This window comes from Panthera pardus, unplaced genomic scaffold, assembly GCF_024362965.1.
Source record: "Panthera pardus isolate Hobbes unplaced genomic scaffold, ASM2436296v1 HiC_scaffold_8, whole genome shotgun sequence".
NCBI classification, from domain to species: domain Eukaryota; kingdom Metazoa; phylum Chordata; class Mammalia; order Carnivora; family Felidae; genus Panthera; species Panthera pardus.
The window spans coordinates 144,406,945-144,422,732 of NW_026527013.1; the positions used below are offsets into that span (position 1 = coordinate 144,406,945).

The following is a 15,788-nucleotide window of genomic DNA, read 5'->3' on the forward strand; positions in this document are numbered from 1 at the left end:
CTTCCCAAGGGATTTTGGGCAAGAGCCGAGTTTTATAGAGCATTAGAAGCAGCAGTGTAGAAACAGCATGACTGGCTAGCAGGTCCTATTTTCTAGGGTCAGGTAAACTAGCTGAATCTGAGTTGGAGGATTGTGATTGGTGTACATTAAATTTCCTTGGCAGTATGGTGTTTCCTCTAAGTGCAGGCTAACTTGTGTTCAGATTTGTGACTTGGGCCGTCTCCATTTTGTGGGTCCCTACGTATAAAACCTTTACCCACAACTAAATACCTTTGCTTAGAACTGCTGGAAACCATTTAGACGTATATAAGGTATGCTCCCGTACCTTGCCTACAATGCACATACACTGATGTATACCTCAGGAATCTTCAGACTTTTTCATTCACATAATTCTAAAAAAATTTTGACGAAACAGTATTTTATTGCACATTTTAAAATTGGTATCTTTAAATAGCTGTAAAGAAGAATCTCTGTTGGTTGTAAATACTGAATTTCAAAGTACCTTAACTTTTAAATCTAGTAAAATTCAGGTATACAATACCAACTTCTTAGCCACCAGCATTCATAGAAGTAATTTGAACAAACTAGCTTTAGAAGATAATAGTAAATTCAGATTTGGACTGAGTATTCAGTAATACCAAAAAATTGATTTTGTGAAACATGATAATGACATTATGGCTATATAAGAAAATACCCCTTATTATTTTTAGAAGTAGGTTCTTAAAAAAATGTTCTGAAGTATACTTAGTAATTGGTAGACAGTTTGGGCTTCTAGTCTACACTTCTCAAGTTTTCTTGAGAATTTAAAATAGCACCTTTCTAATACCAATAGTCAGGTTTAACTAGTTACCTTGGATTGAAAAGGAATGTAGGAAACAACTATCTTTTGAAAGTTAGCCTTTATCTTTCTGGATGTTAGTCATCTCCCTTTATTTTTTCAATTTTTAAGGGCTAAGGATTCTTTTTGGACTCACTAACTCAAAATCAACAGCTGGAAATATTCTTAAAGGTCATTAATTAAACCTCAGGAAAATGCCTTGCTTTCTCAGGCCTCTCTGACCTATAAAATAGCCTTGTAACTGCTACTACGTTCCAGATGGGGGAAAAGTTAAGCCAGATTAGCATGTGGCAGTCTTGGGAAAAATACTCACCTTTTGTATTATGTATGTCTATGTACGTAGGTGACATGTACAGCCATGATGGAAATGCTGATGAGCCAGAATGGGTAAAGACAGAAAGAGAACAATTTGTTGAGTTTCGAGATAAGAACCGTGATGGGAAGATGGACAAGGAAGAGACCAAAGACTGGATCCTCCCCTCAGACTATGATCATGCAGAGGCAGAAGCCAGGCACCTAGTGTATGAATCAGACCAGAACAAGGTAAGTCTGGCCAGGCCCAAACAACCTAGCAGTGATCAAAGTCTGTTTCTAGGGGATTACCTAAAACATTCCTGTTGAGGTACACAGAGCATGTAAGGTCTTAATTAGTCTAAGTCTGCTGCAAATCTTAAGTTGGCGATTGAAAACTTACAGGGCAGTGCTAGCTATCTGATCTCATTTTAGAAATCCCTTTGCCCAGTGTTCACACCATTGGAGGCATTTGGCTTCAGCAAAGAGCCTCTGTACGTAGCCTGTGCCCAGCATGCTTCATCTGTTATCTTTGGATCCCCAGGAAATTTTCCCTAATTGTTTTTCCCCATTATTTCCTTTGTTCTTTTACCTATCATAGGCTCATTTTCCCTTCTCAAAGTTGGTCATCTCCCTCTTTTTTTTATTTTTATTTTTTTTTATTAAAAAAATTGTTTTTTTATTAATGTTTATTTATTTTTGAGAGAGAGAGACAGAGCTCAAGAGGGGAAGGGCCAGAGACAGAGGGAGACACAGAATCTGAAGCAGGCTCCAGGCTCCGAGCTGTCAGCACAGAGCCCAATGCAGGGCTCAAAGTCACGAACCGTGAGATCATGACCTGAGCCGAAGTCAGACGCTCAACCGACTGAACCACTCAGGCACCCTGATCATTTCCTTCTTAAATATGCTTTTTAAAACTAAATTCTTAGTAGTTAGGTTGTAAATCAGCTTTTCTCTGGAGCCTGTTAAAATTGTCCTCAATCAATTATCTGAAGCATTTGGTTCATTAAAAGAGTGGTATTATCACTAAGCCCTGTCACCTTTTCAGCAATATGAATGCTTTGCTTAGAGTGAGCTGAAAGTCAATCTAAAGACAGGGGCAGGGTTTATATTCTGAATATTTCTCCTATCTAAGCCTGTCTTCTGTTTCAAATGCAGTGTTTTATCATCAAGCCTTTTTAAGGGTCGGTCTGTTTTGAGTTCTTGCTTCAGTCACTTAAAGTAGCCAAGTGCTATGTCCTGACTGAGCTATGTGAGAAAAAGAAACTCATAAGGTCAAATCTTGGGAATCTGGCTTACGTAATGTTTGAGATGAGTGTCTCAGCCTTCATTTGGGGTTATGTCTGGAATCTGATTGGTGGCTAGAGTGTAGTGGGGGTGAGGACTATGTAAGGATGTTAGCAGATTTCATTGTTCCTGTGAGGCAGTGACTTGATTCACTTTATTTTACCCAGTTCTTCCTATCTCTTACCTATACCTAGAAGATGTCCCACATCTTGCTTGACATATCTCTAGCATTAAGTTATTGAGCTATATTATTTCCATTCTTCCAGTTTTAACTTAATAAGAAAAATGTATTAATTGTTGCTTTCTTCCCTCTGTATGTGGAAGGGGTCAGGGATGAGGATTGAGTTCCCATTTAATTTAGTGGAATTAGAATCTCAAATCCTAACCCCTTTTGTTCTATAGCAGGGTTTCTAAATTTGAAATGGGAAATCTGTTTTGCTGCAATTCACTCTTCTCTCTGGTTTCAGGATGGCAAGCTTACCAAGGAGGAGATTGTTGACAAGTATGATTTATTTGTGGGCAGCCAGGCCACAGATTTTGGTGAGGCCTTAGTACGACACGATGAGTTCTGAGCTGCAGACAGAAGAACCTGCATTTCTTCAAAAGTAATTTATTTTTACAGCTTCTGGTTTCACATGAAATTGTTTGCGCTACTGAGACTGTTATTACAAACTTTTTTTAAGACCTGAAAAGGCGTAATGAAAACCATCCCGTCCCCATTCCTCCTCCTCTTTGAGGGACTGGAGGGAACCGTGCTTCTGAGGAACAACTCTAATTAGTACACTTGTGTTTGTAGATTTACACTTTGTATTATGTATAACATGGTGTGTTTATTTTTGTATTTGTTCTCTGGTTGGGAGTATGATATGAAGGATCAACATCCTCAACTCACGCTTGTAGGCAAATATTAGCCCTTCACTCTTTCTCAACCCTTGCCATATAATTTTTATAATTCTGACTTAACTAATTTTTTAAAGCCTGAGATCAATGAGAAATGTTTAGGAGAGAGAAAAGGGAAAAAAAAATGCCCCACAATTAATATTTAGAGAGAACACTTAACCTTGCCTGTTGAAAGTATGTTTTATAAGTAGTAGGGGCCACGTAGTCCATTCAGTTGCTATAGGTCCAGCAATTGATCGTGGCATTATCTGGGCAAGGACAGATCCCTGTGCTGTCAGGAAGCTTGGCTCGACTTGATTTTGTTCATTTTTTTTCTTCCCAGTAGGACTAGCTGTTTGCTAATTTTGCTGGGCACAGCTGTGGTGGGAAGAGTTAGGGCCAGTGTCTTGAAAATCAAGTAGTGAGTGTGATCTCTTTACAGAGTTATACATAGAAACAGCTGGAAAATTAAGGGAAAAATACAAGTGTTTTCAGGGCACACTTTTTTCTGGGTGTGCATCTGTTGAAGTGCTCAAGACTGTCTTGCCTATTGAATCACTGTAAGTGCCCCATTCAGCTCCTATCTCCCCAGGTGTTCTAGGAATTAATCTTGCTTTCACTGCAAATTGTATTCCTTTCCAATTATGTCATTGAAAGTGCCTTTAACAAGAGAAATGATCACTGAATGAGGGTTCTGTTAAGAAACCCTAAAATAGATTATTTGGACCCCCTTACATGAAATGAAGCTTACAACCTCCCAATGTATTGGGGACTTTTTTTTTTTTTTCCTTTCCTTTCTCTTTCAGACAGTGGTTAAATAGCAGTATTAGTTAGGAGCTTGGTTGCAGTGTTCTTATCTTGTGGGCTGGTTTCCAAAAACCACATGCTGCTGAATTTACCAGGGATCCTCATACCTCAGAATGCTAACCACTTACTACCAGGCCTATTTCTGTGTCAGCTGAAGAGCTTGAACTCAGACTCAAAGATGAGAGGGCCTACATAGAGGACTCTTTGGTTTGAGGACCATTGCTCAACCTTCTTGCCTTTGACCCAACACTCCCTTTGCCCCCATTTCCCCTTCTCCCCACTGCCCCCAAAAAGTTTATCATGGATCAGCAGATTGCCAATCCTTGTCAAAGCGGGACATTGTAGAAAGAGCTGAAGAAGCCACCTTCTGTTCCCAACACACTTTGCCCATATTTTATGTAACACGAACTCTGTCTTTTTTGGTCCCTTTCTTACAGATGGACCTCTTTTGAGAAGAAGAATTGTATTCCAAACTTTTTTAGCCCTCAGGTTATTAAGATAAATATATGTATATCTAACCTTTATTATTTCATGTATCTTTATGGATAATACATTCAGGTGGTGCTGGGTGATTATTATAATCTGAACCTAGGTGTATCCTTTGGTCTTCCATGATCATGTTGAGGTGGACTACTTGGCCTGGTAAAATGCCGGATTATCATGTAACTTCATCCTGGCCTTTGCATTGAGCTCTTGAGAGTAGATAAACTCTTTTAAAGTTTAACCCCAGCATAGGGGAGTGGAAATCTCTGCTCTCCAGATTCCCCATTTTTATTGTTAAGATCAGAGATAATAATGTCAACTGGGATTAAAGAGAGCACATGAGTTGTGTGGCAAGACAGCCTCACAGCTCACTAGGTACAGAGAACCCAGGCCTTACGTTAAAGTTACTCACTTAGAAAGCAAACCTTCAATACGCTAAAATGGCAACTTCTGGATGCTGGGTGCTCAGCAGCAAGTGTTATACTCTAATCTCTAATGATCCCCCTGGATTATCTTTTTGGTTTAAGTCAAGCCTGAGGCTGGTGAACAGTGGCTACACACCCACATTGTGTGTTCTGTGAATGCTAGCTCTCTTGAATTTGGATACTGGTTATTTTTTATAGAGTGTAAACCAAGTTTTATATTCTATAATGCAAACAGGTACCTATCTGTTTCTAAATAAAACTGTTTACATTCGTTGTGGGGTACATATGTCCTTTATTCTTTTAAGAAATGGAACTCTTGCTTAGAATTACAGGTGCTATAAAATGTCAAAGAAAAGGAGGTCTCCCAGAGGTTTACTGTACTCCCTCCCATCCCAGATAAGTTCTGCCTTCTCCCAGATTAATTACCCCTTTCTTATTTCTGAAATCTTCTGTCATCCTACTCACTACAGCTGTACCCCTTCTCTGCTTCCCTTAGGCTGTATAACTGGAGAAGAGCCCAGCTGCTCATTACATAATTATCTGATACCAAACACAAGGCATTCCTGAATGTACACACGACATTTATCTTGATTTTTATTTCAAAAAGGCTTTTACAGGGGGAGCATAAAGTACAAGGTAAAACAGTTTTTTCAACACTTTTTGAACATTATAAACTGTATAAAGGTGTGTAAATTCATTCTGAGAACGTGAAGAGAATTAACTATTAATACACAGCTTAAGACAGATATATAGGTTTAGCCAAATTGGGTGGGGAGCACCTGGAATAATTCATGCTGGCTCAGGAGCTTCTGGACACAGCTGTCCCTGCCAGAGCTATAGTGATGATTGGCGGTAATGGCATAAAGAAGTTCTTTCAAACCCCTATTTGGGGCCTACTTGAGGTTTAGTTTGTTCTTTCTATCTATCTCTCCCATTTCTAAGATGTTTATGTTTGTTCTAATTCAGATTGTATCATCTTAGAAGAGAGCCCCAGTAAGGGCGGGGGAAAAAGCTATTGAAAAGGAAGATAATTGTTACCCATACACTGAAAAATCAGCCATACTCCTTTATAGTTGCCCCATATGTAGAAATCAGCTCTCAGGTGCTGTCAATGGTGCCACTTAGAATTGGAGGATTGTTGACATGGCCTTTGGAGTGGTCTATAGTAGACCCAGCTGGAACAGCAGCTTTGTAGGCAGGAAAGGAATGGTAGGAAAATGGGAAGTTGATGCCCCAAATTTGCCATATTCCCCTTCCCATCTTCTGCATTTGTTAGTAGCTTGGTTTTTGAGAGAAAGAAGGAATTCCCTAAATGTGAAATCCTAGTTGCTGCAAATAAGCCAATATGGCTCCTTAGTTTGGGCCAACCTGGCTGGAAGAGAGAGCAGAAACTTCAGTTTTCTGGGAGCTGGACATTTCAGAATCATCTGTCATGGACTTCCCACACACCATCTCCATGATGCAAGCTCGGAACTGGAAGGAAAGGGCAGAATTGGAGTTAGTCCCATGCAGACCAGTACAGAAGAGATGACATCGGGAAATGGCAAGAGATCTCATTCTCCGTATCTCCAAAGCCTCGCACAGTGCCATATACCCAGCATCTCCTCGTGGTTTGGAATACATCTTCCCAATCCTGAGAGCTACTGCAGGGCCTACAACAGTAATCCCTCCATATTTTGGCTCAGAGGTTCCACTGTTGGGAAACCTCACAAAGCAACCTGCCTCAATAAGATACTCAAAAGTGGTGCCAGAGTAGGCCTACCCACCCACCCCTCCATTACTAGAAGGTGCTCCCAATTGAAAAGGATTGCCAATTTTGTTTCCATCCAAGAGTTTTGAGTCCCATCTCTGAAGACGAAGGAAACAAAACAGCTATTAAGAATTCTCAAAGCAGGGGGTTTGCCCCACAAGATAAGAACTCTCCTAGATTCATCTGAGCTTGGGTTTTTTTATTAGCTCATTCAGGATTTGGGATAGGAGGCCACCTGGTACCTTCAGATGATAAACTGTTTTAGAGACTTACGCATATGTTGTTATTTCTGTGCTTTGCATATGCTCCTGCAGGCTGGAAGTTGGGAAGGATTAAGAACTTGTGAAATGGAAGCACTAGGAATTTAGGGTGATGGTTAAATCTGTTTCTCAAGAAAACAAAACCCTTCCACTTCTCATCCTTCCCTTTGGAGCAACCTGACTTTTATGGCTCAAATTCTGTTTTCTCTGGGTTCTATTACATGGTTTCAATGACCAAGCCTTTCTCCCTGTGCTTATTACCGAGAGCTTCCCTTGTTCACCCCTAGAAACCTTTTGACTAGAGTCCAAGGTGCTCTGAATTAAAAGTCATTGGTGAGAAAAGAACCAGGTCTCATGAACTAGAGTCTCATAGGAATGTAAATAGAGAGCTTTACCTGCTTATTCATGAAGCAGTAGATGATGGGGTTGTATACACAAGCACTCTTGGAGAAGAAGGCAGGAATGGTGACAAGCCGTAAGTCCAGCCCATGGTTACGGTTGTTGACCATGTACATGGCCATCGCAGCGTAGGGTGTGTAACAGACACAAAAGGATCCCACCATCACCACCACCATGCGGCTCACCTCCCGCTCTGCCTTCTGGGTTGAGGCTGACTCCTGTTGCTGGGCTGCGACCTGGGCAGAGCACAGAGAAACATCCTCTTCCCGGCCCTCAACTCCCAGATCTCAACCCTTTTCCACCAGGGCGGCATCCGCTCCCATTGCCTCTCTCTGTCCCAGCTTCTGGCCTAGCGCCTCTTGTTCTCCTTCCTTGAGGAAGACCAGATGGAGATGGCTGTCTGGTCTTTGACATTGGAAGGGATCACAAGAGTCTCTTGACACACATTTGAGCAGAGAGGACCCCACCCTACTCTTCACACCATTTCATCATTCTCCCTGCCCCCACTTCCTTCACTGCTTTCAGGTATCTCCTCTACCTGGCTGTGAACATTTCCAGATGTCAAACGTTCTTTCTTTTTTTAAGTTTGTTAAGTAATCTACACCCGACGTGGGCCTCGAACTCACGACCCCAAGATCAGGAATTGTGTGCTCTTCCGACTGAGCCAGCCAGATGCCCCCAGAGGTCTTATGTTCTGAAGCACTCACCCATTCTTCTCTCCCATCTTGGAGCCCCCGACCCCCTCCTCCCTGAGCCTCACACAAATCACTCACGACTCTGAGGGCTCCCAGCAGCTGCGTGTAGGAGAAGCAGATGAGGGAGAGAGGCACGATGAAGCAGAAGATGAAGAGGAACCAGGTATAGTACTCGCTGCGGTATTTGGTGCCCACGGTGTACCAGTCAGGGCCACAGGAGCACTGCAGGCCCTCGGGGATGAACCTGCATGGGACCAAGCACTCACCCACTGGACAGTTTCTGTCTTTACCAGCTGAGGCTATAACAATTCCAGCTGCAGGATAAATATTAGCAGTTGCCTCCCACAGCCCTTGCCCTCACCTACTCCACCCGCTCGTTAAAAGCGGAGGTCAGAGACGAAGGTCATCCCCAATTCTTTCCACCCACGCCAACCTGAGCTCCTAGCTAAATTAGCACCACTGCCCTACACTCTCACCGGCTCCAGCCAAAGAAGGGTGGGATGGAGACGCCAATACCAATGGTCCAGGTAGCCAGGACCACCATCAGCGCATGCTTGGAGCTGAAGCGGAAGTTGCCGAAGGGCTTACAGATGACCAGGTAGCGCTCAAAAGCCAGGAAGGCCAGTGACCAGCCTGTCACCAGACCTGTAGTGAAATGTGAGGGCAATTGGGGGTAGATGGGCCCACCCGGCCTGGCAGACAGAATGGAATACTAACAGGGTGGAACAAGCATAGGGAGACAGAGGGTTGGACTGGTGGTTGGTGTGGAGTTTGGGACTCAGTTGGTCAGACTTCTAGTCTGTGCTGCTTTATACCCCGGTGAGAAAAAGCACCAAACTCCTTTTCCCCAGACTCCTCTTTAGGGGCCCACTCTAACCCAACAGTCTGGTTCCTGGTTCCAATCCTAGAGCAGTCCATTGTCTCCCGCCCCCCCCCCCCCCAGTCTCCTTCCCCTGCGTACCTGCCGTACAGCCCATGAAGGCCTCCCAAGCACAAACATGGCGCCCAAAGATGAAGTATGCGTGACAGCTGGTGATGAAGACGATGGAGACCGAGGAGACGCAGTAGAGGAAGCCCCCCAGGGACACATTGACCAGAATATAGTTGAGTGGCTGTCGCAACTTTCTGTAGCGGAGGGTGGCCACCAGCACCGTGGCATTGAGTGGTGTTCCTACGAAGAAGACAAAGCCCATGAAGACCGCCTGGAGGCGGAAGGCCCAGACAGGGGCAATGTGGTACTGAGGCCCATCCCATGGCCCCACCAAGGAAATGTTCTTGAACAGAAAAAACTCCTCCTCCCCTGTCATCTTACTCATGGGACGCCCCCCACCCTCTGATTCCTCTTATAGAGTACCGTCCCGCCACTTCTCCCCCACCTTGCAAAGAACCCTCTCGCCAAAGCCACCTTTGGTCTCCTTGAACGATCAGTACTGATCCTAAGCCTCCTAAGGACAAATTCTGAGATTAGAGATGTCCAAGCCCCCACCTAAACCTCCTTTTGTGGGTCCAAAGCCGATTGCGTGTTGAGAGGATAAAAATATTGGGCTCAAAGAATCGACATGCAGTGCTGGGTGCCGGAATGAATAGGCGGAGTCAGCTCACTGCAACTGGGAGATGCTGACCCATATTTAATAGAGATGCTTCATCACTTTTTTGTGTGTGCGTTCTCTGAATGGCGCTATTGAGGGCGTGACTTTGCATTTGGCTTCTGGCACCACCACGTCCCTACAGGCTTCCGCACCCATCTGCTCTTTTGTGGAAGGTGGCCCCTAAGTCTCCCTTTCCAGAGGTCTTGGGCTCACGGCCAGCCTGGGAACCGGCCTCAGGCTGCAGGAAGGGGCAGGGAACGGGGAGCACCCAGGGAGCACCTTAGTCAACAGCCTTCACAGATGGGTACGGGGCAATTTGAAAATGCTTGAAGTCTAAGGCCTCCCTGGCTGCTTCTGTTTCTTCGTGTTGAGTCTACCCAGAGGATGTATGTTTTCTACTCAGACCCCACCCCGCCCCCAGCCCGTCTGAGGTTGCTTTGCTCACGGGCCCCCCGCCTTTAGCTCAGCAGTACTCAAGTTACCACGGTCTTGCCCTATCTGCCCTGGAGTCCTGCCGGGCTCTCGCAGCCTAAGTCAAGACCTCTTCCGTGCAGCCCCCCCACCCAGTGAGGCCAGCTGTGCTCTAAGCTCCACCTGTGCCTACACTCAACACTATACCTCAGTTCTGAATGTACCGTCTTCCCCACCTCCGCAGACCCAGAATGCAGAGATAAAGGTGACACACTTTAAATACTGATACGTGAAAGGATGGCCCCCTGATGGCATAGCAGTTTGTATCAGATGAATCCCTCCCGTGGGTAAAAATCATCAACTCCGGACAAAACGCGAAAAACCACTACTGGAAAGTGCTATCAAGTACCCCAAAGCAGGCAGAGATGTCAACGACCCAATCCCTGAATGACCAGAACCATCTCCATTAAAGTGGATTCTTTTCCTGAGGGCACTCCCCAGTCTAGATGGCAAGGGACAGCCGGAATTCAAGCAGCAAGTCCCAGCCGTTACGGCTTGCAGAGTCAGAGGACGGAGTCTGGGGGACCCCAGAGTAGCTGAAGACTGAAGGTGGGTTTTCTAAAAGGAAGGAAGCCACAGGAGAGGAAGCTTTCAACTCTGCATGCAAACTCCCCTCAAATGCTAGGCTGCCTGCTGAGCTACGCACCGAGGACTAACCGAGGAGCCCAGCAAAAAGCAAGAGGTGCTTCAGGTGTGAAGCCTGAGCAGATTGTTTCGGCTGCCATCCAGGGCAGCAGAGAAAGAGTTTTGAGTTTGATTCCCAGCAGGTTAGAGGAGCTGGGCAAACACTTCTGGCTTTCCATTTGGAACTCCAAAAGGCCACTTGGAACTCCAAAAGGCCACCCCTTAGGACTAAAGTCTATGTCCTTTGAATCCTGAGCTAGAAAGGCTAGAAGGAGTCTTGTCAGCCATTTGTGGAGACGACGTCCCCACGTACATGCGTGCATACAGACACACACACACTCCACAGACGCTCGCCCGCAGGTAGGATCCTGGCAGAGACCCGGTCAAGCATCCAGGAATTGCAAGGCCACTGGGTTTCCCCTGGGTTTCCTGGGTCAGCTGGTCCTCTGTCCTGGGCAGGCCCTTATGACCGGGACCAGAGGCCATCCCTAAGGCTCTGTCTACCTCTGGGCAGGGCAGGTGGCCCGTGAGCCTGTGCTGAGTGGAGCGAATCAGCCTCTGCTGTCTTCAGGGCTCAGCTGAGGTGCCCACCTCTGTACACGGTTCTGACAGGAACCCTTGGGCTCGGCCTGCCAAGGCAGCTGATGTAGGCCAAAGACACCCAGGCCCTCTCACTCACACTACCCAGGCCAAGTGGCTGCACCCTTGGCCTCTCCTAGGTCTGTCCTGAAACCTTTCCACACAGTCCCTTCCCACCTTATTCCACACACCCTCAGAGGGAGGGGCAGTGGGCCCAAGCTGGGAGCAACCCAGCCCTCGGTGAGATGGGGCAGCCGCTCTGGGAGCCGGTGGGGGAGGGGCGGCAGCTCAGGCCAAAAAGAGCCTTAGCCAAGTACAGGGTCTTACTGGTACCTTCTACCCAGGGGACAACACGTTTTTGGAGTCCGGAAGCCATGGAGTAGGGAGCAGGAAGATTTTGAGGATGATGGCTGTGGTAAAGGTGGAGGGTAATGATATAAAAACTGAAGGCACGTTAAGTACATTTAACATAGACAGTGCTCTTTTCAAGTTTAAAGTCACTTTATTAGTTTAGGAACATGATAATATATACTAAGGCTTTACACAAGATTATGTTAAGTATGTTTTTTTTTTAAATTTTTTTTAACGTTTATTTATTTTTGAGACAGAGAGAGACAGAGCATGAACTGGGGAAGGTCAGAGAGAGAGGGAGACACAGAATCTGAAACAGGCTCCAGACTCTGAGCTGTCAGCACAGAGCCCGACGCAGGGCTCGAACTCATGGACCATGAGATCATGACCTGAGCCGAAGTTGGCCGCTTAACGACGGAGCCACCCAGGCGCCCCGGTTAGGTATGTTTAGACCAGGGTTTCTTTACCTCCATATTATTGATATATTGGGTCAGATAATTCTTTGTCGTCAGGGGGCTGTCTACTGGATTGTAGGATGTTTAGCATCCTATTGCCGCTGCCCGCTGGATGCCAACAGACCTCAGTCGTGATAGCGAAAAATGTCTCCAGACACAAATATCCCCTGAGAGGCCAAACCACCCCCTGCCCCCTCCCCTCCAGTTAAAAACTGCTGATCTAGATTTGGATGTATAAATGTCCAGAACCAAATGGAAAAGAGTCAAGAGGAAATTTGTTTTTCTAGTTGTTCTGATTGTCCAGAAAAAAAGGAAAGTCCTAGAAAAGGAGGATATTTTTTGAATAGTTTTAGCATATGGGTTTGTTTTTTTTTTTTTTTTCCCTATTCTTTTTAGGAGTTTATTCATTTATACGCCCACCTTTTCCGGAAATAGTTTCAGGGAGGTTTGCGGGAATATATGGGACACAACAAGAAGTCCTGAATCAAATGTAGAAGCAAAAGGAGAAAGAGAACAGCAGTGGGAAGTTCAAGAGTCAGAAATTGAATTGAAAAATGACCGCACATTCGTGCTTTCCAGCAGCTACACATTTGCAGAATTCAGTGTCCGGAAAATAAATGCAAACCAACTCTTCTTGGTTTTGTGTTCTTGGGATTATGACAGACAAGAATGACTCCCTCGGGACCTCACAAAGGAGACATCAGTGTCTTATGATAAACACTGTCCTCAACAACATTCCCGAGTAGACACAACAACCAGTTTCACAGGATTGGGTATTGAGTATGACCTCTCAATATGGACTCAACACAAAGCATAAATCAGAACTGGACATAAACCAGAACCATTAGGCTGAGCACCGAATACCCACTCTGCTGGGTTGCCCTGATCCCAAGGACCTTTTGGGTCCCTGGGGGCTCGAAATACATTTCTCCTTGCCCTCTCTAATCATTGCTTCTCAATGCTTAGATGTCCATAATTTAATTTCTGTTTTTGAGTGGATTATAGATATGTCCAAGACTGAAAATTCAAAAAGTACTAAGGAATATACAGTGAAAAATAAGCTTATTTCGCACCCAGGCTCCCAGACACCCAGTTCCCCTCTCCAGATGTGGCTTTTGCTGTGTCGCTGGCACGCAGGAGGTGACAATGAGCTTGAGATGATGTGTTGTGACAGTGCTGTCTATTAAATACTGACCTGTAAGGCCTCTCCAGACAGATGCTGAGATCAGAGTAAGGTCTACCCACTGTTGTAGAAATGAGGAATCGTCAAAGGATCTGCCTGACCGAAAGCCATCCCCTCTTGGGAGGAAAAGGAGGAAGCCCCTAGAAGTAGTGTCACCATTCTCCCCAGAGAACTCCATCTGTGGCTTGTTAAACGCAGAGTCAAACAAGTCACCGAGGGCCTAATGCCCCAGTGCCCACAGCAAGGCCGCAGTGATTTTAGCCCGGAAAAGAAATGTATGGTAGGTGCCAGTGGGTCCCCACCTGCCAGTGGGTCCTCTCCCCAGACCCCTGCCATCCTGGAGGCATTTGGAAGCGTGCGGGGCAGCGGGGGGCGGGGCGGGGGGCAGTGTTTTCCGACTGTCTCCACAGTGAAGAAGCGATTGCTGGTATTTAGTGGGCAGGGCACTCTTCCAGACAGGCCCCACCAAGAAGAATGATCCTGCCACAAATTCGAACAGCACCCCCAGAGAGAAGCACTGGCTGGAGTCCAACCCCTGTCTCATCCCTGAAACATTCTCACCCCCTAGGAGCCTCTTCTTGGAGCGACCTCACTTCCGGGCACATCCACCAACAGGAGCAATTTAGGGAATGTGTGCTGAGGTCACGGAATGACGCGTTGAGTGTGCTATTCTTTATCAGCCAGTTTATAGCTGGGGAACAGCTACCCCCAAAAAAGTCTCTTCGGTTTTACAAGAGATGAGCTGTTGCCTTTCTCTCTGGCCACGATTAGTTGGAACCAGTTGCCCGGCCCGGCACTCCTGGATGGAGACCATGAAACTCCCCCCCCCCCCCCCCCATACAGACGCAGGCGCGCCGATCCTGTCCCTAAAGCCAGGGGCCATTCTTGCTGCCTATCCCAGAGAGGAGTTAGTTCATTAGGAAGCCTGCTTAAAAGGTCGGAAAGCAGGAGGGGTTCTTCAGCCTTGTGGTTTCTACTTGGAGCCAAGAGATGCAGACTGACCTGAATATCTGTTGCCCCTAGTGATTTTTTGGTGTGCTCTCCCGAGACTTTTCTTTCACGTACGCACTCACTCCTTCATTCATTCCACAGACGTTTGCTAAGCGATGTCTACAACAACAGTTGTGCTGCGAAGATGAGATGAGATCAATCTGGTAGCGTGATCACACAGAGCCCAGCACGCAGACGTGCTTGGGCGTCGCTTGTCAGCAGGACTGACAAGCGCCAGACGCAAGGCTGGACCCGGAGACCAAGAAGACAAGAAGACAGGGCTCTGCCTCCCGCGAGCAAGAAGGTGGGGGGGGGGGGGGGACGGAAAGAAGGAGAGCCTGGCAGCGCCCACTGGGATCTTCCACAAGGCTCCAGGCTCTGAGCCTCCCCCTCACTCTCATTTGGGAAACTCCCAACCAGAAGGAAACCACCCAGGCCACACTTAGCCCGTTAGCGGGTTTTTCCTGCCGCGTCCCCAGGCAGGGGGAGCAGGGTAGGCTGGGGCGTGGGAGGGAGTGTGAGTATTTACAGGATGTTTTCCCACCGCCGCTTTGCTAGAAAGGCTGGGTAGCAGCGTGCACTGCTTTAAAACAGCCTTCGCATTTAGATAAATGTGCCTCTTGTAAGCCGAATGTGGAGAAGTTTCTTTTTCTTACGGTGGGGATGACACCTATCTCACAAGGTTGTTACAAGATCTGTAAAGCACAGAACACACTGCCTGGCCCATACTGAGCATTAAACGGCAACTTTCCTATGATTTCCCGCCCCCGCCCCTTCACGTTGCCATCATAATAACCCCTCTGCCTCGCACAGCACCTTACAGTTTGCAGACTGCTTGCACAGACGTTGCCCCACCTGATCCTCAGGTGAGAATCACCCTGGAAGGCACACAGGGCAGGTGTCACTTCCCCAGCTGACAGATGAAGACACTGAGTGACTTAGCAAGCGTCATCTAGTCAAGGTGACCCGCGTCAGTCTTCCGCTCCCTCGTCGAGGAGGTTGATGGATTTGGAGGATTTTTTTTTTTTTTTTCCTGGTGATCTGATCAGGAGGTAAGAAAGAAGTGTTGTTCTTCATGGGGTGCCGGGGCTGCTAGACAGGCTCCCTCAGACCTGGGGCTCCCCTGGAAAGTGGAGGTCACTGGACCCCGGCTTCTTCTCTGTCCTTTCCCACAAAGTCCACATGGTGGCCCTGGGGGAGAGGCGGCTGGTCGTGGGGAAGAAGGGGAATGCCTGGAGCGTGGGGCATCTGTGTGGCCCTGCCGTGGGCCAGGGAGGTGCGGAGAGAGCCACGGGAGAGGCAAGGCCCGCTGGAGCGCAGCCGGCCTGGGCTGGCTGCCAGCCTGGGAGAAGAGTCCGCCTCTAGGAACCACACACTGTGCCTGCTGCTGATGTGGCAGGGAAGGCACATCTGGCCAAGCACAACCATCAGT

At 46.8% G+C, this 15,788-nt stretch overlaps 2 protein-coding genes across 3 annotated transcripts in view; one reads left to right on the plus strand and one right to left on the minus strand.

Annotated features, from left to right (window-relative positions):
• Positions 1–5,283, plus strand: part of CALU (calumenin) — a 30,677-nt gene extending 25,394 nt beyond the window's left edge. For both annotated transcript variants that reach the window (XM_019452673.2, XM_019452674.2), the window contains exons 6-7: positions 1,182–1,381; positions 2,884–5,283. In XM_019452673.2, the coding sequence (XP_019308218.1) occupies positions 1,182–1,381; positions 2,884–2,988 (305 nt within the window). In that variant the 3' untranslated portion in view covers positions 2,989–5,283. The remainder of the gene's footprint in view (positions 1–1,181; positions 1,382–2,883) is intronic.
• Positions 3,324–9,462, minus strand: OPN1SW (opsin 1, short wave sensitive). The gene is made up of 5 exons (XM_019452672.2): positions 9,076–9,462; positions 8,591–8,759; positions 8,193–8,358; positions 7,416–7,655; positions 3,324–6,483 (listed from the first exon to the last, which is right to left on the minus strand). Exons 1-5 carry the CDS (start codon positions 9,428–9,430, stop codon positions 6,364–6,366), a joined length of 1,050 nt encoding a protein of 349 aa, XP_019308217.1. The 5' UTR covers positions 9,431–9,462; the 3' UTR covers positions 3,324–6,363.
• Between the last annotated feature and the right edge of the window lie 6,326 nt (positions 9,463–15,788).